We start from the raw sequence: 23877 nt of genomic DNA, 5'->3' as shown, positions 1-23877 counted from the left end.
TATGTGAACCCAATATATAAAGTACTAAATCTTTGCTGCTTGGGTTGGAGTAAAGATGGCAGGAATTCAGTCATCAACTCCTCCACAACTGCCACCACCTTAGTTTCCATCTTCTGTAGCATCCATCTCCAGAGGGCCTCAGGAAGCTTCATGGTGAATGGTTCTCAGCCATGGAATTATGGGCCAGATAGTCCTCTCTTAATTTAGAGGGTTGCTTCACTTTAATGCTGTTTTGGGGATTTGCTACAGAGTCACCATAGGATATCGACAGTTCTTATAAGGCCTTTTTTACTTCTTCCTATGATATAAAGTCTCTTAGGTGGATCAGAGAGCTGCCAGATAAGCCACATTTATTTCTGCATCAGGTCTGATCAACACTAACGGATAGCCTTTTGTGCCAGGTTCTTACAGATTGTTTGGAATATATTAAGAACCCATACAGGTTACTAACCTTTGTTTTTGAAATTATGTTCTCAAGTATGCTACTGTGGCAGCACTTCCCGAGATGTGTTATGTGGAACAGATGTAGGAAAGTCTGATGGATTTGGCGACTTTGGCTGTTTAAAGATATGTGGCAAGTAAGGTTTTATGTTTTTCTCAGTTAGAATAAAGCTATATTTTATGCAACAATTATATAATAGTATGTTGTTTTTCTTACAGGGACTTGAAATGTGGGAACCATACATGTTCTCAAGTATGCCACCCTCAGCCCTGCCAGCCATGCCCACGGCTCCCCCAGCTGGTGCGCTATTGCCCTTGTGGCCAAACTCCTCTCAGCCAATTGCTAGAACTTGGAAGTAGTACTCGGAAAACATGCATGGATCCTGTCCCTTCATGCGGAAAAGTGTGCGGCAAGCCTCTGCCATGTGGTTCTTTAGGTAACCATAAGCATAAAGTTGTCTTTAAAAATATGAATGGAAGTTTTGGCAACAGTGAACTACATAAGCAAAATACTGTTAAATTTCAGTTATAGTATCAGAGGCTTTTGAAAATATTAATAGTCAAATTTGGGCATTTTTTCTTTCCTCCTGAAAATATACCTGTAAAAACTCAAATTTGCCCAAGTGATCTCTCCTGCTTCAGGTATTTTATTGCCAACGCAGGATAGTTGTGGGATACTATCCCATGGCAGGGTGGGAAGGGGGTGTTATAATTTCTCTTAGTAACCTGCAGTAGTATGAACACCATATATCCTTTTACCAATCCAGGGGTCAGTGAGTATTTAAAGGCATTTTCGTATAACAGGAACATGTTAAATAACTGTGGGTGAGATGTTTAAGAACCAAAATGCTAAGTACAATAAAACTTTAGCCATTTGGAGTATTCAAGTATACTGTATAGCTAAGTTTCCCATCTAGTTGAAGGATAAGACTTGTGCATCATTTTGAAAGGACAGTTTCTAAAATTTACATTTTCTTCTTTCTTTAAACAGAGGTTACTGAAGATAATTTCTTTCCCCTTTATTAACCCAGAGTTGTCATTTTCGTGAACCTCAGTTACTATATAATGCTGAGTATAGTAATGCCCTAAGGGCCTGCTGAGGTTTCTCAGGCAATTCCCCTACACCATTGTGCAGTTCGAATTGTTTTATCTGCTTGTTAAACCTTTTGTTTGTTTATTGTTTATTGTCCTGACGTTGCTTTTAGTATGTCTGTGTGCCTACCATTATTGACTCTCCCTTTTTTCTGATTTGTGGCTTCTGATTATTTGGATATAGAAACCAGAAAAAGTTTGTTGGAATTAACTATAAAGTAATAGTCTGAGACATTCTGGGGCAGTACTTGGCCAATATACCTATATAGTTTTGCAGTGACTTGGCACCTTTTCTCCTGGGTGAGTGTTCAAAGACTGTGTGTTTAGAAAAATGGATGTGGGCAAGTGAATCTGTGTAAGAGAGGTGTTCCCATAACTAATTGTGGCAAAGCTAAAATCTTTAATTTTGATTTCCATGTTTTTCAAAAAGAGATTTCACATTTATTGCTAATACCAGCAGGAACCGATAGGTACACCCTACCTAATTATTTTTTACAGTCTGACTTTTAAATTGTGTATAGAGGAGAAATGCTCTTTTTTCATATTTTAATATGTATTTTAACTGCATTAGGAAAATCAGTTGTCTATTTGTTCTCTTTGCCTACTGTGAAAATGTATCTTCAGATAAGCTCTGTAAAGTGAAGATCAAATGACTTCAAAATCAAGAAGGATGGTAAAAGTCTTCCCTTTTCAGAAAGCTCACGGGTCAGTTTTTTAATAATTTTGTATACAATGACCAGAAATCCTACTGTGGGACTAAAATATGTTGGCAATGAGAGAAAGAGGAAATGTGAAATTGGTAATGTGGGAGGGACTAGAGCAAGAGAAGGATAATAATTGTTAGTATAAATAGGCCCAGAGAGTGGGACAAGACCAGATCAAAGGATTTGAGGGTAACCACTACACCTCATCAGGCTTTTTTTTTTTTAATTTTTATTTATTTATGATAGAGAGAGAGAGGCAGAGACACAGGCCAAGGGAGAAGCAGTTTCCATGCACCAGGAGCCTGACGTGGGATTCGATCCCGGGTCTCCAGGATCGCGCCCTGGGCCAAAGGCAGGCGCTAAACTGCTGCGCCACCCAGGGATCCCCCCTCATCAGGCTTTTAATCATGGAAAAATTGTAAGGAATTAGGCTGAGTTGGATTGAGAAGCTCAAAGTTGGATTCACAAGCCCATGGCTAGTGAAAACAATAGCTGTCAACTTTATTCAGATCTGGCTTATCTGTAGATAGCTTGCTGAGGTCTTTTAGTATCTCACTCATTAGGAATTTCCATTCTAGACAAATAGCTTTAGTACAAGACACTAGGGAGAGTTCTGCTTTCAGGATGGGAACATAAGCTACATGGACCTGCTCCCCAGCAAAACAAGCAAAGCTGGGGAAAATTATTAAAAAGCTGTCATTTAAAATTTCTGGAAATTGTCCCATGGGCATAAAATCTAAAATTCAGTAAGAACAGCGAGAGTCTATCATTTAAGTAACAATCCACTTACTTACTTCCACCTGAGCTCAGCTTAAAAACTCTACTCAAGGGATCCCTGGGTGGCACAGCGGTTTGGCGCCTGCCTTTGGCCCAGGGCATGATCCTGGAGACCTGGGATCGAATCCCACGTCGGGCTCCCGGTGCATGGAGCCTGCTTCTCCCTCTGCCTGTGTCTCTGACTCTCTTTCTCCTCTCTCTCAAGAGTAAATAAATAAATAATTAAAAAAAAAAAAAAACTCTACTCAAAATAGGTGTGCCAAGAAGATGGGGCTGCTTCTACCCCTAAGCTCCCAGTCAAAGGTCACCACATCCCACTGAGAAGGGCAAACTGCCAGCATTTTTCATCCCCCTAACTCCCAAGTTGAAAAGGCTAAATTTCTGGTAAGCATAGGCGAGAGATTAGGTGCTCCCTTCCATACAGCCCCACAGAGTTACCCCAATCACAACAGGCTAGAATATTGGGGCCCCAGTCATTATCACCCCAGCTACTTATTAGAGCAAAGGTTCCTCACTGGGAGAAAGAAGCCAAGAAAACCACAGGCTACTGTCCCACTCAGCACCAAAAATAAAGAACAAGTGACTAAGACTTTTTCCAGGGGAAAAAGGTAGTCTATAAGAAAAGAGAACACAAAGGAATGGACTTTAATTTGCAACGCCGTGGAGAAGTTCAGACATAAAGGCCTTTTAGGAAATAATACCTCTTCTTAATTAAGAGCAATAAGCGAAACTGTAAGCCAGCTAGTTCAGCAGAAAGAACCAGGAAAAGAGATAGCTAAAAGGATCCCTTCTAAGATCAGAACAGGCTTCACAGACTTGCTTCACAGACTTGACTCAAAGACTACCCCTATCCACATTTCTTTGGATCAGACTGCTGAGCAATTTATGTCCAACAGAGAGAAAATAAAATGAAGAAAAATGAATGGCACCTCAGAGAAGCTGGAGGCACTTTTAAGCATATATGTAATGGGAATACCAGAATAGGAGAAAGCAGAAAAATATTTGAACAGCTGAAAACTTTTCAATTTTATTGAAAACCGTTAATCTGTGTATCCAAGAAACTCAGCTTATCCAGTGGGATGAATTCAACCACACCTAGAGATCCACACCTAGACGTAAGTAAAAAGCTGAAAGGAGAAAATCTTGAAAGTGCCAAGAGAAATACTACTCCTTACATACAAGGGAACCCCAGTAAGATTGATAGACTTCTCACTGGAAACAGCACAGAGGGCATCAGTCATCACAACAAGAAGACACTGGAATGACCAATTCAGAATGCCGGGGTGGGTAAGGGGGAATGGCCAGGAAACTTTTATCCAGCAAAACTTTCAAAAATGAAAATAAAAACAGAATTTGCTGCTAGCAGGTCTACTTCACAATAAATACTAAAGAAAAATCTTCAGGCTAAAAGCAAGTAAACCTATATTTGATGTAAATTCAAATCCATATGAAAAAGAGTATATACATAATTATAAATACATGTTCTTTTTTGCAAGTGACTTAAAAAGCAGTCATACGAGATGATATGTAATCGTATTGCTAGGCTTATAACATATGGAAATATATCTCGACAAGAGCACAGAGGAGGTGGGTAGGATCAAAGTTGTACTGGAGTAAGGAAGTGATACCAGATGGTAACCCAGATCTGCAGGAACAAATGAAGAAAACCAGAAATGGTAAATAAGATGATAAATATAACAAACTATGAATGTGTGCTTGCTCTCCTTTTCTCAGCTTTAATAGCCATGTAATAAAATACCAAAATAATTTATTGTTGGGTTTGTAACATGTAGACATAATATAACAACATGAAAGGAAAGAAAAGAGCTACATAGGAATAAGGCTTCTATATCTCACTGGAATTAGATGAGTATAAATCTGAAGTAGATTCTGATAAGATGTATATGGTAAGACCTAGAGCAACCATTAAGAAAATAACCCTCCAAAAATAGTGAAAAATATTATTAAAGGAAAAAAATGTTAAATTAGAAATATTCACTGAAATAGTAAAGGAGGATTAGATTAACAAAAAAAGACACGAGGCACACAGAAAAGTAAAAGTTAAATGGCAGATATAATCTAACCATATCTATAGTAACATTAATGTGAATGGATTAAACTTAAAAAGCAGAGGTTGTCCAAATTTTTTTTAAAAAGCACAAGATCCAACTTGTACATAAGTTGTGTCTTGTGGTACAGACTTTAGAGTTAAAAATAAAATATGGGGGCAGCCTGGGTGGCTCAGCGATTTAGCGCCACCTTCAGCCCAGGGCGTGATCCTGGAGACACCAGATAGAGTCCCACGTCAGGCTCCCTGCATGGAGCCTCCTTCTCCCTCTGTCTGTGTCTGTGCCTCTCTCTCTCTTCCGTGTCTCATGAATAAATAAAATCTTTTAAAAAAAATAAAAATAAAATTAGGATGAAAATAAAAGGAGGGAAAAAATACATCATTTAAACAATAGCGATAAGAGACTGGCTGATCCCTGAGGGGTCCTTGAAATAGGACTTGTCCTAAATGTAGGTTAGCAGAATGAATGGCAGATAGTCACAGAGTTTGAGTCAGTGAGATTATGGATCATGGTTTCTGAATGTTTATGATCCCCAGATGATTTTCAGAGTCAATAGTACTTCAGTAAGATCATCCATGGCTATAATTTTAAGGATATCCAAGTCTAACCTTGAGACTTGAAGCCTAAAGAAAGAAGTCAGAAGACCTGATTTTTGACTTAGGCAAAGCATCATGCACTCCCAAGGATATTACCATGACTGATTCTGGGCCCTGTCTTTTCTGGAAAAGGTCCAACCTGCCAGATGAAGATAGGGGAAGAGGCGTTGACCAAATCCTTCTTCCCTCAGCTTTAATTCTGGAGTTGTAGGGCATGGAAATAGATGACCGCTGTGGCTAGTGAAATTGGTAATCTGAAAATGAGTACTTGCAGTGTTCATTCCTAGCTTGTTTCATTTTTATTAAAGATTTCATTCATACCTGTGAAAAGCTCTGCCATGAAGGAGACTGTGGACCATGCTCTCGTACATCGGTTATTTCCTGCAGATGCTCTTTCAGAACAAAGGTAAATCCTAAATAATGTTAGAATTGTTACCACCCATGCCTTTTAAGTTCAAGATTATAGGGGGAAGAATCAAAATAACTTGTTATATTCCTATCATACGATGTATGATTCATTCAGTCCAGCCAGTGTATACTGACAGCAACCATGGCCCAGTTGTAGGGGAGAAATAGCACTCCAGGCTCAGAGACAGTAATGGGGCAAAGGCAAGTATAGATAGTTCTGCCAAATACAAGTGTGATAATGCTAGATGCTAGTATAGAACAAAAGCACTGTTGCAAGGAGTTAGCTAAGAAGTTGGAGAGAACGCAGTCCACAAGATCACCCTCGTTTCTGACACCTGCAAGAGTTTAGACAGCTGCTGAATTAGAATAGTTCATAAGACCATCCTAACTTCTGGTATTAACTGCAAGTCCAGTATCCCCAAGACCACTTTCAGGGTTTGATAGTTGACTAAAAGGACTCAACTCATTAAAAGCTGTTATAATTGTGGTTACAGTTTATTATGGGAGAAAGATACAGATTAGTATCAGCCAGGGCAGCCCCGGTGGCGCAGCGGTTTGGCGCCGCCTGCAGCCTGGTGTGTGATCCTGGAGACCCGGGATCGAGTCCCACATCGGGCTCCCTGCATGGAGCCTGCTTCTCCCTCTGCCTGTGTCTCTGCCTCTCTCTCTGTGTGTCTATGAATAAATAAATAAAATCTTTAAAAAAAAAAAAAAAAGATTAGTATCAGCCAAAGGAAGAAACATGCAGGACAGGGTCCAAGAAAGCACCAAATATGAAGCTTCTAGTTGTCCTCACCCTATGGAGTTGGAACAGTGTCACTTTCTCAATATTGTTTATGATAATATGCATGGAGTATTGCCAACCACAGAAGGTCACCTGAACCTGGGTGTTCAGTTTTTACTGAGGCTGCATTGTGTACATGTGGTTGACTGCCCATGTGGCTAATCTCAATCTCCTGTGTCACCAGAGGTCTATCGTTACTGTGTGACCCAGAGCCCCCACCCGGAAGTTCATTACTGATCTTCGTGGTGTAGACGGTCCTCATGTTAAGACTTTTCAATATGGCCAGCCTATACCCTAAATTAGGTTAGGTTATGTGATGACACAAGGCCTCAGACAAATAGTGACACTCCTATCAGGTGTGATATTCCAGGGGCTTAGAGATTACCTACCAGAAGCCAGTGGCCAAGGCCTGACTGCCCTTTCAGAAAGATTAAATCTTCACTATAGAACTGTTTTGTCAATTTCTGTTTTCTGCCTGGGGCAGTTTTGATGGGACTTTTTGTTAAAGGGACAACTTACCATTTTTATCATTCCTGTGCTTGTAACCAGAGGCAAGAGCCTTGTTATGGAAGTTGTTGGGTAGGGGATCCCTGTGGCCCAGCGGTTTAGCGCCTGCCTTTGGCCCAGGGCACGATCCTGGAGTCCCAGGATCCAGTCCCATGTCAGGCTTCCGGCATGGAGCCTGCTTCTCCCTCCTCCTGTGTCTCTGCCTCTCTCTCTCTCTATGTCTATCATAAATAAATAAATCTTTAAAAAAAAAAAAAAGGAAGTCTTTGGGTAATCCCACTTGGAGAGCATACCAAGTATTGATCTGTCCTCTCTGACCCACTTTCAGTGCATATTCACTGCTACCAAGCCCAGGGTCTGGGTAGCTGCTGACTTGCAAATGATTCTGAGGATATAGTCCATAAATTGGGAGCTAGTTTATTAGGTAAGCTTTAGAATAAAAATGTAAAAATAATACAGTTTATGTATGGCAAAAGTTGTCCGTATGGGTAGCTTTTCTCCTGAAAGAAACTGCAGAAGACCTTGGGCAATAGAGGTATTTTGAATGTCAGATACAGGACCTTGAAGACTGTGAAGTACTGTGGTTTAGTAATCACAATTTTAGTAATGCCCGGAGGTGCTCTTTGTGACCAAGAAACACAGGCAGGATTGGGATGACTGAGCTAAAAATGGCTACTGTCCGTTTGCTTTTTTCTCCCCAGCAATCCCATTCTCTCTGCTTTCACTTTTCATTTACTGTCCTTCCTCACTCATTCTAATAGTGGACCCCATGGCAGTGAATGTGCTCTTGAAACTGTTGATCATTACCTCATTGTTTAGCTAAATTTTTCATGAAATAAATGTCTTTTGTAATGGAATGGACTTTTCCATTGAAAATAAGTTTTCTTTTCCCCTTTTTTTAATTAAGATTTTATTTATTTGAGAGCAAGAGCGAACATGAGTATATAGGAGGGGCAGAAGGAAGAGAGTGAAGCAGGATCCCCACTGAGCAGGGAACCCAACTCAGGACTGTCTCCCAGGACACCAGGATCATGACCTGAGCTAAAGGCAGATGCCTAACTGACTGAGCTATGCAGGTGCCCCTGGAAATGAGTTTTCTAGATAAATAATATTTATTTCTTACAGCTTCAAAAGGTGATTTTCTTTTAATTACTTTAATAGGAGTCTTTGAAAATTATATGTTGTATCTTACTACCTCCTAAAGAGTACTGTATTTACATTTTTGTTGGTAATTCTTACTGATTGTAGGGATCTATGGGGCTCTGTCTTTCCTTGCAGTTGTAGATACCACTCTGGCATGTCATTTCTACTCTGTAATCTAGCATTTGCATTAACTGGAACTTTCATTCAAGCAATTTCATGAATCACCTTTGCTTTATATCTCTAGAGAATGTATGGGGAACTTTTTGTTATTCAGCCCAGCCAACTAATTTACATAAAACATCTTTTTAGCCAAGAATCTTTCTTTTTTTTTTTTTTTTTTTTTAAAGATCTTATTTATTTATTCATGATAGTCACAGAGAGAGAGAGAGAGGCAGAGACACAGGCAGAGGGAGAAGCAGGCTCCATGCAGGGAGCCCGGCTCGGGATTCGATCCTGGGTCTCCAGGATCGCGCCCTGGGCCAAAGGCAGGCGCTAAACTGCTGCGCCACCCAGGGATCCCAAGAATCTTTCATTTCTTAGACCTTTTTCTTCTGTTGTCGCCTCTAGTAGCTGCCTCTTTTTTCAGGGTCATTTTTACTAAGAATATTTTTCTCATTTTGCTGGTTTCTGAGTACATAGAAACCTGTGAATGACATCAAAGACATTCATATGTAGATGTTGGGCAGCCAGGCTCACTGTCCCCGAAGTGACTGACTTGCTCTCCGCACACAGCTGCCTCTCCACACGTGTTATTCAGGATCATGCTTCAGCAAGTTACATGTGATAGATCTGTGGGGTCATTCATACATGATTACTACAGTAATAAAACTCTGAATGCCAGAGGACTACTATATTCTACCTTGCTGCATTTCAGCAATGCCAAGGCTGCTCTTTTTTGTGGTTTTGGGGTTTTTTTGTTTTTTGTTTTTTAGGGCTGCTCTTAAGTGTCTTGAGCTGTTTGCCTCTGGTACCAACCAGATTGTTACATATTTTCAGATTTTCTTCTCTTTATGGCTTTTTCTGTCTACTCTTGCCAGGCAATTATTTTTCTTTGCTTTGTATACCTTTAGCAGCCTCTCTTTCCATTCAGATTTTGTAATCCCAAATCTACTTTAAATTAGGAGGCCAGACCACAAAGATTGTTACAATTATATTTGCATGAAATGTCAGTAAACCTGGGGCCCTGTTGTGAGTAAAATCTCTATTAATAGGATAGAGCCTGAGCTAACCTAGTTCCAGACGAGTAAAGTTGGTGAATAAGTGACTACCAGAGAAGTACAGGATATTTAGGATATACATGTTATATTTAGCATTATACTGTAGTTGTGTTGTTTTGTTTATTCCTAAAGGACTTATTGTTGTTTTTTTCCTTTTTCCATAGGAGCTTCCATGTACCAGTCTCAAAAGTGAAGGTATGACCGGGAAGGGGCAAGAGAGAACATTGTAGGGTAAAAGTAATTGTTCTGTATCTTGATAGGGGTTTGGATTATATATTTGTTATAATTCAGTAAAGGTAAACTTAAGATTTGTGGATTTCATTGTATGTAACTTTTACCTTGAAAAGTAAATATTGCAAATTGAATTCTAGTTCATGAAATGCTGAAAAGTTAGGGTCTAAGTGTATCATATCTATAGCTTACTTTGAGATGCATCAAGTATTAAAATAAATTGATAGAAAAGATGGGTACATGAAAAAGTAATGGGAGAATCTCAGTAATTGGCATATGGTTATTCACTGAAAAGTTGTTTCAATTTCTTTATATGTTTGAAAATTTTCATAATAAAGTGGTGGTAGTGGGTGTGAAGGTGAGTAATACCTAATGCAGCAACTTTTTACACACTGACTCTGATGCTTGATCCCCGTAAGGCTTGATATGACTATTGCATACCTGGAACAGGTACTCGGCCAGCTAGCTGCCTTCTTAACCTTAAGGACTGTAATGATGTTTCTTTGTCCCTGATTCTGACATTCCATGCTATTACGATTCTGTCCTTTGCTAACCATCTCATAGTCTTTTGTTTAAGCCACCTTAAAACCTTTTTGGAGGTTTAGCGGTTTAGTGGCTCAGCGGTTTAGCGCCGCCTTTAGCCCAGGATGGGATCCTGGAGACCCGGGATTGAGTCCTATATTGGGCTCCTTGCATGGGGCCTGCTTCTCCCTCTGCCTGTGTCTCTGCCTCTCTCTCTGTGTCTCTCATGCATAAATAAAATAAAATCTTTTGCATGAGAGACACAGAGAGAGAGGCAGAGACACAGGCAGAGGGAGAAGCAGGCACCACACAGAGAGCCCAACGCGGGACTCGATCCTGGGTTCCCAGGATCACACCCCGGGCTGCAGGCGGCGCTAAACCGCTGCGCCACCGGGGCCGTCCAACAGAACATACTTTTAAAAAAAAAAAAACCTTTTTTGGAAAAGCGATAGAAGTTAAATGTGTTCAAAATAAAAGCTCTTGGGGAATCCCTGGGTGGCGCAGCGGTTTGGCGCCTGCCTTTGGCCCAGGACGCGATCCTGGAGACCCAGGATCGAATCCCACATCGAGCTCCCGGTGCATGGAGCCTGCTTCTCCCTCTGCCTGTGTCTCTGCCTCTCTTTCTCTCTCTGTGACTATCATAAATAGATAAAAAATTAAAAAAAAAAAAAAAAATATATATATATATATATATATATCTTTAAAATAAAAATAAAAAATAAAAGCTCTTATTCTGGCCAAGAAGAAAGGTATATTGGGTTAGGTTGCTTTTGTTTGTGGGTATCAAAAAAACCAAGGAAAAGTAACTTCAACAATAAAGGAGTTTACTGTCTCACATAATAGAAGGTACAGAGGCAGAACAAGTCCAGGGTTGGATAATTCCAACCTCACTGATTCTAGGACTCCCATGTCAGCTTCTCTGATTTTCCTGGTTTTCCCCTCATGGGTATAAGTTAGCTACAGCAGGTCCACACACATCAGCATCTTACTCAACAGCCTCTAAAGAAAAGAGATTCGGAAGCTTCCTTTCATTTTTTTTTCTTTTTTTTTTTTTTCCCAGAGAGAGAGAGAGCAGGGTGGGGACGGGGCAAAGGAAAAGAGAATCTTAAGCCAACTCCCCACTGAGCACAGAGCCCTTCTTGGGGTTTGATCTCACAACCCTGAGATCATGACCTGAGCCAAAATCAAGAGTCAGATGCTTAACCGACTGAGCCACCCAGACACCCCAAGCTTCCCTTCCTTAAGAGCAAGGAAAACAGTCCTGAGAGGCTATCAATACACTTTGTTTTTTGTTTTGTTTTGTTTTAAAATTTTATTTATTTAATCATGAGAGACACACAGAGACAAAGGGAGACAGGCACAGGCACAGGCACAGGCAGAGGGAGAAGCAGGCTCCATGCAGGGAGCCTGACATGGGACTCGATCCCCGGTCTCCAGGATCTGGCCCTGGGCTGAAGGCTGCACCAAACCGCTGAGCCACCGGGCTGCCCTATCAATACACTTTGTATCACATGCTCCTGCCTAAACTCAACATTAGCAAGGGGAATGGAATTAACAGGCTAGAGTATTCTACATTCACCCCTCAAACTGAGGAGCACATGGGTACTTGGTTTCTGAACAAAAATAAGGCTCTTTTGAAAAAATTATATTAATACACTTTTAAAGTAAAAAAAAAGCAACTAAAAATAATAGGAGATAAAAAGTGAAACTATAGGGCGGCCCTGGTAGCTCAGCAGTTTAGCGCCGCCTTCAGTCCAGGGTGGGATCCTGAAGACCAGGGATCGAATCTTATGTCAGGCACCCTGCATGGGGCCTGCTTCTCCCTCTGCCTGTGTCTCTACCTCTCTCTCTCTCTCTCTCTGTGTGTGTCTTTCATGAAGAAATAAAATCTTTAAAAAAAAAAAAAGTGGGGATCCCTGGGTGGCACAACGGTTTGGCGCCTGCCTTTGGCCCAGGGCGCGATCCTGGAGGCCCGGGATCGAGTCCCACGTCGGGCTCCCGGTGCATGGAGCCTGCTTCTCCCTCTGCCTGTGTCTCTGCCTCTCTCTCTCTCTGTGACTATCATAAATAAATTAAAAAAAAATTAATTTTTTAAAAAAGTGAAACTATACCCTAACCTATTTTTCTCTTCCTAGTTCCACTTCCCTGGTGAAACTGTTAGTTTGTAGGATATGGGTCTAGATCTTTTTCTGTATTCATATATGTATGCACATGCCCATTAGTTTTGTTTTTTCTTCCAAACTTAGGTTTATACTAAATATGCTATCAGCAACTTGGGGTTCTCCCCCACCCCAGTAATATAACCAAAGACATTTTTATTTTTCCATGTCAGTTATCTAGCTCTCCCTCCATATGTGGGTATACCATTGCCCTCTGGGTAAACATTCAGGTGTCTCCAGTTTTCCCCCACTATGAGTAATGCAGTAGCCATTTTGACTCACATTTTAAAACTCTATGATGGAAAATTTCATCCATTTGTGAGAGTAGAAAGATTAGTATAATAAACCCCTAAGCTCCTGTCACCTATCATCCATTATCAACATTTTGCCTGTATCCTTCCCTTCTCTTATTTATTTTCACTAAAGTACTTTGAAAACAAGTCTCAAACATTATTTCACCCAAAAACACTTTAACACCTACCCCATTTTTTTATTTTTATTTTTTTAAATTTTTTAAATTGAAATAAAATTCATGTGATATAGAACAGGCCATTTTAAAGTATGCAATTTGGTGGCATGTAGTAAATTCACAATGTGGTGCATCCATCACCTCTGTCTAGATCTAAAGCATTTTCGTCACCCCAAGGGGAAACCCTGTATTCATTAAGTTTTCATTCTGGGGATCCCTGGGTGGCTCAGCAGTTCAGCACCTACCTTTGGCCCAGGGCGTGATCCTGGAGTCCTGGGATCAAGTCCTATGTCGGGCTCCCGTCATGGAGCCTGCTTTTCCCTCTGCCTGTGTCTCTGCCTCTCCCTCTCTCTCTATCATGAATAAATAAAATCTTAAAAAAAAAAAAGTTTTCATTCTCCACTCACTCACTCCTCCCTCAAACCCTTGGGAGCCACTAATCTGCTTTCTGTCCCCATAGATTTACTTATTCTGAGTATTTCATGTAAATAGAGTCATATAGTATGTAACCTTTTATGCCTGGCTTCGTGCACTTACCATGTTTTCAAGATTTGTCGTAGCACATATCACTAGTTCGTTCCTCTTTATGAGTGAATAATATTTCATTGTATGGGTATATATTGCAACTTACTTATCCATTTGTCTGTTGACAGAAATTTGGGTTGCTTCAGTCTTTTGGCTATTATGATTAGTGCCACTGTGAACATTTGTACACAAGTTTTTGTTAAAATACATCTTTACAAATTTTTTTTATATATACCTACAAGTGGAATTGCTGGATCTTATGGGTATTCTGTGTGTAAGTTTTTTTTGTTTTTTTTTCCTGTGTGTAAGTTTTTGAAGAACTGCCACAGCAGTTTTCTGTAGCTGCTACATCATTTTATATTCCCATCAACAATGTATGAGAATTCCAGTTTTTCCACATTCTTCCCAACACTTTTTTTTTGTTTGGTTTAGTTTGGGGGTTTATTTTATTTTATTTATTTTTTAATTAAAATATCCTGGCACACCTGAGTGGCTCATCGGTTGAGCGTCTGCCTTTAGCTCAGGGTGTAATCCCGGTGTTCCAGGATTGAGTCCCACATCAGGCTCTCTGCATGGAGTCTGCTTCTCCCTCTGCCTATGTCTCTGCCTCTCTCTCTCTGTGTGTCTCATGAATAAATAACTAAGATCTCTTTAAAAATAAATAAATAAGTTAGAACTATCTTAAGTAGGTATGAAGTGATATGTCATTATGGTTTTTTGTTTTTTTTTTTTTTTGTCATTATGGTTTTGATTTCCATTTCCTTAGTGACATTGAACATTTTTTTATGTACTTTGCTATTTGTAAGCTTCTTTGGAAAAGAATCTATTTAAGTCCTTTGCTGATCTTTTAATTGGATTGTTTGTCGTCTTATTGAATTGTAAGAGTTCTTTATGTATTTTGGATCCTAGACCCTTATAGATAGATGATTTGCAAATATTTTCTCCCATTGTGTAGGCTTTTTTTCACTTTCTTAATGGTGTCCTTGGTGCACAAAATCTTTTAATATTGGTCAAGCCCAATTTTTGTTCTTCCTTTTGTTGCTTCTGCTTTTGGTGTCCTAGTCACTTTTTTTTAGCCGTTTTTGAAAGTATATATGTAGGAATGATTCCTTAAAATAGAATTATCACTGAAATTTGTATATATACCAAAGTTTATACTCATCCACTGAATGTGCTTGTTCTCTCCACCTTCACCCATTCCATATGTTTGTTTTTTAAGATTCTATTTATTTATTTATGAGAAACACAGAGAGGCAGTATCACAGGCAGAGGGAGAAGCAGGCACCATGCAGGGAGCCTGATGTGGGACTCGATCCCGGGTCTCAAGGATCATGCCCTGGTCCGAAGGCAGCGCTAAACCACTGAGCCACTGGGGCTACCCCCCATTCCATATGTTAATCTTCCATTTTCTTTTTTTTTTTTTTTTTGACGACCTAAGAAGTGAAAGGTATCTTATTTTTATATGTATTTTCACCATAACTAACTTATTTATGTTATTACATTTGTATTTCTTCAGCTTAAGTAGTCACTCAAATATTTGTTGAATAAATGTTCATATCCTTGCCCTTTTTTTCTTTTTAATTGGCTACAGCAGATGCTACATTTATGTGTGATAAGCGGTGTAACAAGAAACGGTTGTGTGGACGGCATAAATGTAATGAGATATGCTGTGTGGTAAGTGGTCCTATCATTAGGTACAATCAGATTACATTCATCCAGGGGCCTCAGCCATCTGGAATGCAGCCCAGATTTAGAAATCACTGGGAGGGGCCCCTGAGCAATGGTGAGAGAACTACCCAGAGAGACAGACCTTTTTAGGCCTTAGCCAGGTCAGCCTGTGGCAATATGGGGGTAGAGAAAAAAAGAAAGACAGAAGGCCTCAGGCCCCAGAGCCCAAGATCACCAGATGAACCTAAAGTGCTCTGCAGGAGATTATGTACTGTCCTAACACACAGACTGGGCTGGTCTTAGCAACTCAGGCTTTGGGTTTCATATGCAGCGTGAATCAGGTCAGTAGGCAAAATAAGTAGGACATTTTTGAAAAGGGCAAGTTTCAGTTATCTGAAACATTAACTTATATGGAACTAAATAAAGGAAGCACTACCTGGCATTAGCATGTTACTGTGTTTGTGTGTGTTTTATGTATAAACAAGATAACACAGTGGCAATAGCAAAGTAGTGCATGTATGTATACACATACTTATATATGTATATATACATAACTTATTTTTAAAGTTTACATATTGACGGAGAGTAATAAAATTATACAACGTATCAAGACTTAAAAATCAGTATTTGAAGGCTTGAAGACTTCTTTATTATTGAAAATTTCAAACATCTACAAAAGCAGAGAGATTAGTATGAGTCTCATACCCAAGGTCCAACTTCAGTAATGATCAGCTCATGACTAATCTTACTCCATCCACATCCACATCTACTCCCTCTGATTATTTTGAAGCTAATCCCAGTGCTTGCTTTGGCAGACATACACTGAAGCTAATCCCCAGATATTATTTCGTCCATAAATGTGGAGAGCTTCATTTTTATTACTCTTCTTATTGTTTGTGGAAAATATAAAATGGAGATAATTTTACAAATAGGAATCTCTTCATAGGATAAGGAGCACAAGTGTCCTTTGATTTGTGGGAGGAAACTCCGTTGTGGCCTTCATAGATGTGAAGAACCTTGTCATCGTGGGAACTGCCAGTCATGCTGGCAAGCCAGTGAGTGTCATCACTGTATACTTTAAGAGTTTTCTAGAAGTTTAGGCATAATATACTTTGAGGGATTGATTTACTTAGTTTGGTATGGATTACTGAACTAAGCCTAAGTATTTCAGATATGTTGGGACTTTAAAAAAAAAAAAAGTCATTCTAGTGCTGTATTATCATCCCTGAATGTATGAAACTTGGCATGTAAGGAACAATTCTAAAATATGAGATCTGGTTCATTACTGGGTTACTCTTAAATATCATTGACCCAGGTTCTGTCCTCAACAAAAAAATGTCATTTATGTTAATGTGCAATGATAATTACTTAGTGGTGTTTTAAAGATTTTATTTATTTGAGAGAGCATGAGTGGTGGAGGAGGAGCAGAGAGAGAAGCAGACTCCCCACTGAGCAGGGAGTGCAATGTGCAATGATAATTAGTGATGTTTTAAAGATTTTATTTATTTGAGAGAGCATGAGTGGTGGAGGAGCAGCTGAGCAGGGAGCCCATTGTGGGGCTCAGTTTCAGGACCCTAGGATTATGACCTGAGCCAGAGGCAAATGCTTAACTAAGCTACCCAGGCACCCCTAAATGACATATTTTTAAAACTATATATATTTTTTTAATTAGAAGAGTAGATGCCTGATTTAATAGAAGATAATTGGATTCTCCTATCTGCTTCTACATCAACTTGTAGTATAGAGTTGAAGCAAATGAAAAAAATCTGGCCTTATATAGATATATAGTTGAAAAATAGAGTATAATCATGGTGGATATTCTTTTTTTGGAATTATACCAAAATTCAACCTCATTTCAGAAAGCATTTGAATGCAAAAGCATTTGCTTTTGTTCTCTCACATTAAAGTTTTTTGGGTTTTCTTATATTTTGAGTGAATCTTTACCCATGCATGATTTTATAGCATACATTGATCAATTTGGAAATGAATTATTCACTGTGTTATGCAGATTTTTGAAATGGTAAAAATTTTGTTAAAAATTGACATTCATTGGGATCCCTGGGTGGTGCAGCAGTTTGGCGCCTGCCTTTGGCCCAGAACGCGATCCTGGAGACCCAGGATCGAATCCCACGTTGGGCTCCCAGTGCATGGAGCCTGCTTCTCCCTCTGCCTGTGTCTCTGCCTCTCTCTCTCTCTCTGTGTACTATCATAAATTTAAAAAAAAAATTGACATTCATTAATATAACTACCAATCTCATCAGAAAAGTATTAGGAAGTTGTCAAGTTCATAGTGGTAAATACATATTTTCCAAAATTTTGTTTCCCTTGAAAGCTTGAAAGCTTTTATCACTAGCAAAAGAGTCAGTTTTCCTGAATTGATTGATAAGCTCACTTTGGTAATTTTTAATAAAATGTATACCAAATACCTAAATCTAAATAACCATAGCTTGTCAGTCATTCTTACAAGTAAAAATGGTGTTCTAGGTCACAACTCCCAACAAGTACAATTTTTTAAAACAACCAGATTATATTTTAGTGTGTAGCAAAAATGCTTTATGCAGATTTCCCAGTTTGTTTCACAGATTATGGAAAAGGCATGTATTTAAGGACTAAGGTGTTTTTTTCTTCAGTGCTTCATCAAGGACTTTCTTAAATGGGACTAGCATTTTATATTCTAAATGCTTGGTAATGAAAAATACAGTGATTACAATTTGGTACTACTGCCTTGATCTGTATTAAGGCCCTAACAATTTTACCAACCATTAGTTTTGTACCATCAGTACAAATGTCAACATAGTGGGGAAAAAAATCTTAATGTTATTATGAAAGTAATTTTGGCGTTATGGACTCCCTGAAAGGATCTCAGGGACTCCTAGGGGTCAATAGAGCACACTTTGAGAACTGCTGCATTAAAAGATTGGCTTAGATCAAGATTTCCCAAAATGTCTTTGCTAGAATGCTGGGGCAACTTCATTTCAAAAAAGAGTTGAGTCGGTGCTTTCATATTTATATCCACATGCATGGATTCCATGAAAATAACTTATGTAACCCCTTCCCCATTACCTAGCTATTTCACATGCGTTAGCTCATCCCCATAGTAAGCTTGTTGAATGGATAGGTTTGGTATCCCCACTTGACTAATAGAAAGCTCAGAAGGGTCAAATTACAGTTCACAGTCACTGAGCAAATAAGTAATAGGTCCAGGACTCCAAGCCTAAGTCTCCTGACTGTATTTACAGGGCTTTTTATACCATATTGTATAGCCTCTGAAGGGTTTGGCAGAAATAGTACTGACTGGAGAAGAGCAGTGGGTGGAAGAATCTTGAGAGCCCTGGGCTTCCTGACTCTTGGTGACCTAGTTGAGAACCATGGCCAAAAGCCTGGCCTCTACCAAGACTCAGAGTTGGAGAACTGGTTTCCCTTGGGATTTAGGACCTAGGAGAACTCTTGATGAGGTAGGCTGCTTGTTGGAGCTGTCCAGTGTGAGTCTTCATTTTGATTTAGCTTGTGAACTGTGCATAATGAGCTCAAATCTCGCTCCATGCTTCGTTTCAGCTTCATAGTTCTAGCATGATAGATGTTGATTACCTGTAAGAATTTTTTTGAATTGCTTCACTGGCTCTCTTAGGTTTATTGTTTTTATTTTTTTTTCTCTTAGGTTTATATTCATTCAAATGTGTATTTTTATATGTTTGTTAATTATCTGTGGCTTTCATAATCTCTATCCATTTTCCTAACCAAAGAAGTTTGAAAAAAAAAAAGCTAGATCTTTAGTGAAACTCTCCTATTCTTTCAAAAGAGATGATCTATAGGATCTATTGTGTATAGAATACATTTGTAAAAATGTCCTGGATTGTTCATGGACTTAGAGTTAGTTTCAAGTAACATACCTATCTGCTTCTTTGCCACCAGCTCAACTTTAATAAAATAAAAACCTTTTGTGAAAAAAGTAGTCCCCTAAAAGAAAAAAACCAAAAAGAAAAAAATTGTGTATAGTTTGTGTCTGTGTCAATATGTGTGTGCACATCCTGAGCTCATGAAAGATTGTTTTATTTCACCTGCTACTCCCATCAGGTTTTGATGAATTAACCTGCCACTGTGGTGCATCAGTGATCTACCCTCCAGTTCCCTGTGGTACGAGACCCCCCGAGTGTACCCAGACCTGCGCCAGGGTCCATGAATGTGACCATCCAGGTGGGTCCTAACTCCTTCTTCTGCACCTCATAGTCTGCTCACACTGTCCTTTAGGATGTTGCATGACAGTCTTCACTGCTCTGCAGTCGTGTTGTGACTGCCACCCGTTGCTCCCTGTTTTCAGGAGCTGTTTCTGGCAAGGTCAGTTTGTGTGTGACCTGGGCTGCAGCTGGGAATCACAGTGCCTTCATTTTCTTTATTCTGTGTGTATCAAACACACCCGAAAGGCAGGGAGAATCTCCAGCTGGTCTTATCTTTCAGGGACTTTTCTTTGTTTCTTGTTGCCTCCAATTAGGAAGTATATTTCAAGGTTGAGCATCTTTTGGCAAAATTGAAAGTAACTTATTTTTTTGTTGTTGTTGTTATGGAAGTAATATGTTTATTGTATAAAAAGAAAGTGAGATAAAGTCAAAGTCAAAAGATTGAAATTAAATCATCCATTATGTCACCTTATAGGAATTATACCATAGTGTAAGGTTTTTTTCCATCAGCAAAGATACATATATGCATTTTTTCTTTTGCCTAAAATAAAAGTGAGATCCTACTGAATTTATTTTAACTAGATTTTCCCTTCTTATTATTGTGTTTTGAATCTCTCTTATAAATGAATATTTTTCTACAATATAGGGTTTTTTTAAGATTTATTTATTTGAGAGAGAGCAAACACACAAATAGGGGTAGAAGGAGAGGGAGAGAGAATCTCAAGCTGACTCTCTGCTGAGCATGGAGCCTGACGTGCAGGGTTCAATCTCATGACCCTGAAATCACGACCTGAGCTGAAACCAAGAGTTGATGCTCAACCAACTATGCCACCCAGGTGGCCATCTACAGTATAGATTTTTAATGGTTAATGGAGTGTGCTATAACATGGATGGGCCAAAACATAGTATGTTGTGGAACAATTAAGTTGTTCACAAGTCTTCTCTCATACACTGCTGTAGACACCAGGCCAGTAGCTACTTAACATCACCCATTTTCTGTCCAGTCTAGTCACTGGCTTTCCTCTAGGACCATATTGGGTTCATCATTTCATTTTACCATGTCCCAGAGGCAAACCTGAAATAACTCAGTCACCAGATTTGGCACTTATACTAAGTCTGGTCATACAAATCAGACTGACAAATAGACAACCAGTTCTCAGTTTTTTAAGTTAATAGAGTAAAACAGAATTAAGTAAACTCCTCATGAAGTAAGAAGTCCCTCCTTTCCTGGGGACCTTAGGATGGCCCTCCCAGCTTAGTCTGCAAGCCCCTATTTCAGCATGAAATATTTCACACCAGCATGAATTAAGTGCCCAGTCCAATACTCACCCACTTCCTCCTTTACACTCACTTGCAGATGTTACAGATGAAGTCCACATCCTGGTGGTTAATGTCCATAGTGAGAACTTAACCATTTATGAGGTGTACTGTTGTAGCCTGCTTTTGTTCAACATTCATTTAACTTTTTTTGAGTTACTTGTATATCCAGCATGATATCAGACACAGAGAAGTTCAGAGGAAGAAAAAAGCCCATGACCTAGAGATTCTTATCTTCTTCCCAAGAAGAAGAGGGTGATAGTTATATGCACATTACACAACCAACCATTATATGAAGATGGGCTAGATAACATGGTACCAAGCCATCTGCAGAAGACCTCAGATATCAGGGAGTGTAAGAGTGCTCAGGGTCAAGTATGGTCAGCCAAGGAAGGCTTTGTTGTAGGAGATAAGTTTGGATGAACTCTCTCTCACAAGCAGCAAGAAAATTGAAAGGAATCAGGGGAGCATGTCAGATGGTATGAATAGCAAACAGAGCTAAGCAGAAGTGAGCAGTTGTATAAGGTAAGGCCAAAAAAAAATAATTGAGTAGAATGAACAGACCAGGGGCTATGCTGCAGGAGATGAGTAGAAAAACTGCCTCCTTCTAGGCTTCTCTATTTGTTGTGTGTGCCCCGCCTCAGTAGGGTTATTCTCATTCATGCTCACCTTTCAACATTTTAATATAAAGCCACCTATTTTTAACTTTCCTATTTTCCATTTTTTTAAAAAAGACTTTATTTATTCATGAGAGAGAGAGGGGCAGAGACACAGGCAGAAGGAGAAGCCGGCTCCATGCAGGGAGCCTGATGCGGGACTCAATCCCAGGTCTCCAGGATAACGTCCTGGACTGAAGGCGGCGCTAAACCGCTGAGCCACCCGGGCTGCCCCCAATTTTCCATTTTAAAAAGAACTCCCAGCTTCTAAACTTTAAAGTTCCATGTTACATACAATTATAACATGTATAATAGTTTATGTGGCTTTATTTAAACATTATTCCTTTTTTTTTTTTTAAGATTTTATTTATTTATTAGAGACACACAGAGAGAGAGAGAGACAGGCAGAGGGAGAAGCAGGCTCCATGCAGGGAGCCCAACGCAGGACTCGATCCCGGGTCTCCAGGATCACACCCTGGGCTGAAGGCGGCGCTAAACCGCCAAGCCACCCGGGCTGCCCTATTTAAACGTTATTCCTAAACGTAATTCCTAATTTCTTTTCTATTTTTAACAGTGTATCATTCTTGTCATAGTGAAGAGAAGTGTCCCCCTTGTACTTTCCTAACTCAGAAATGGTGCATGGGAAAACATGAGGTAAGTTTTCTCTCGAGTGTTCATTGTTCCAGCTAGAGATTTATGATTAATTACTTTTAGAATTGTTAGTGTCATTGTTTCTCAAAGTAAAAATATACTCTAAGAAGCAGAGGTTTGCTATTGCCATTTTTTTCTTTTCTTTTTTTTAAACTAAGGTAGACTTTGCATAAAATAAAATTTACCCTCAGTGCACCTGGGTAGGTCCGTTGGTTGAGTATCTGACTCTTGATTTTGGCCAGGTGATGATCATCAGACTCCTCACTCAGCAGGGAGTCTGCTTCTCTCTCTCTCTCTCTCTCTCTCTCTCTCTCTCTCTCCCCCCACTCCCCCTCCCTCCCTCCCTCTCCCTTTCACCCCCCTCCCTCTGCCTCTGGCCCTCCCTTCACTCATGCGCTTACACACTCACTCTCTAAATAAATAAATAAATATTAAAAAATAAGATTTATCCTTTTAAGTGTACAAGTCCTTGAATTTTGATAAAAACATTCATACAGTCTTGTAATCACCAGCACAGTCGTGATGTAGAATAGTTCATTCACCCCCAAATATTCCTTTGTGTTTCTATAGTTATTTTGACCCCTGTCTCCAGACCCTGGCAACCAGTGGTTTGTTGTGTATCCTAGTAGTTTTGTGTTTTCTGGAATGTCACATGGATGAAATCCTACAGTGGGTGGTATTTTGAGTCTCTTTTGTGATTATTTTTAGTCTGGTTGCAGTCAAGTGAAACTCAGTCAATTGGCCTTGAGAACATGGGCTGGCTGTGTTCAGAGACAAGTTCTATGTTAACCAGCATTGGTAGAGGTTGCTAGCCTGGGTAAAGGTGTTTCAGTGAGAGCATCCCAAGAGTGGAGGTGGTCTCTCTACCAGCTGCCACTGTTCCTTCCTCTATGCCCTGTGCAGCTTCCTGTCCTGGCCACTGGATCAAAACACCTTCCTCCAGGCTCATCTCCGCCTCCGCAGTGCCACTGCTATGAAGGACTTTCATCCTCATTCTCAACTTGTAAGCTTACCTGGCACTATTGACTATAGACCTCTTGAAGCACTTTTAAAAATTCTTTATTTTAAAAAATGATATTCATTGTAGGCAATTAAGAATTTACAGTTCTGCAATCCAGAAAGAAATACCCTTAACGTTCTTGTGCATAGATTATTAGGCATGTGATACACATTTTCTCGTACTCTATTAAGCTTATACTATTTTTATGGGGCACCTGGTTGGCTCAATCAGTTGAGTGTCTGGCTCTTGATCTTAGCTCTGTTGTGAGTTCAAGCCCCATGTTGGACTCCATGCTGGGTGTGGAGCCTACTGAGAAAAACAAAAGATTATACTATTTTGTAACCTGCTTTTTACTTCGTAACATTTTAGCCAACAATTTTAGAAACTCTTGACATCGGGATCCCTGGGTGGCGCAGCGGTTTGGTGCCTGCCTTTGGCCCAGGGCACGATCCTGGAGACCCGGGATCGAATCCCACGTCAGGCTCCCCGTGCATGGAGCCTGCTTCTCCCTCTGCCCCCCCCCCCCCGTATGACTATCGTAAATTAATAAAAAAAAAAATTAGAAACTCTTGACATCTCTGACAACATGCTTTCAGTATCTTTATCTTGATGGACATATTTTCTCCCCTTATTTCCTGTGACTGGTTCTTGAGTCATAGTCCTTGTTAGTATTTGTTCTTCCTCTGTAAATCTCATTTCCTTTGAGAGTAACCATCCTAAAATGTCCATGTATTATCTTTGTGTTGATGGCTTATTTGGACTTCAT

The 23877-nt window shown here is 39.7% G+C and overlaps 1 protein-coding gene across 3 annotated transcripts in view; it reads left to right on the top strand.

The window, feature by feature from the left end:
• Positions 1–23877, top strand: part of NFX1 (nuclear transcription factor, X-box binding 1) — a 76029-nt gene that overhangs the window by 35782 nt on the left and 16370 nt on the right. For 2 of the 3 annotated variants that reach the window (XM_055301622.1, XM_055301624.1), the window contains exons 8-15: positions 479–578; positions 661–878; positions 5988–6085; positions 9903–9933; positions 15236–15318; positions 16259–16367; positions 19387–19506; positions 22035–22114. In XM_055301622.1, the coding sequence (XP_055157597.1) occupies positions 479–578; positions 661–878; positions 5988–6085; positions 9903–9933; positions 15236–15318; positions 16259–16367; positions 19387–19506; positions 22035–22114 (839 nt within the window). The remainder of the gene's footprint in view (positions 1–478; positions 579–660; positions 879–5987; positions 6086–9902; positions 9934–15235; positions 15319–16258; positions 16368–19386; positions 19507–22034; positions 22115–23877) is intronic. The other variant, XM_055301623.1, reaches the window with a different exon arrangement.

Source organism: Nyctereutes procyonoides, unplaced genomic scaffold, assembly GCF_905146905.1.
Source record: "Nyctereutes procyonoides isolate TBG_1078 unplaced genomic scaffold, NYPRO_anot_genome, whole genome shotgun sequence".
NCBI lineage: Eukaryota > Metazoa > Chordata > Mammalia > Carnivora > Canidae > Nyctereutes > Nyctereutes procyonoides.
Note: the sequence above shows the minus strand (reverse complement) of the source record. Positions and strands in the feature narration are given on the sequence as shown.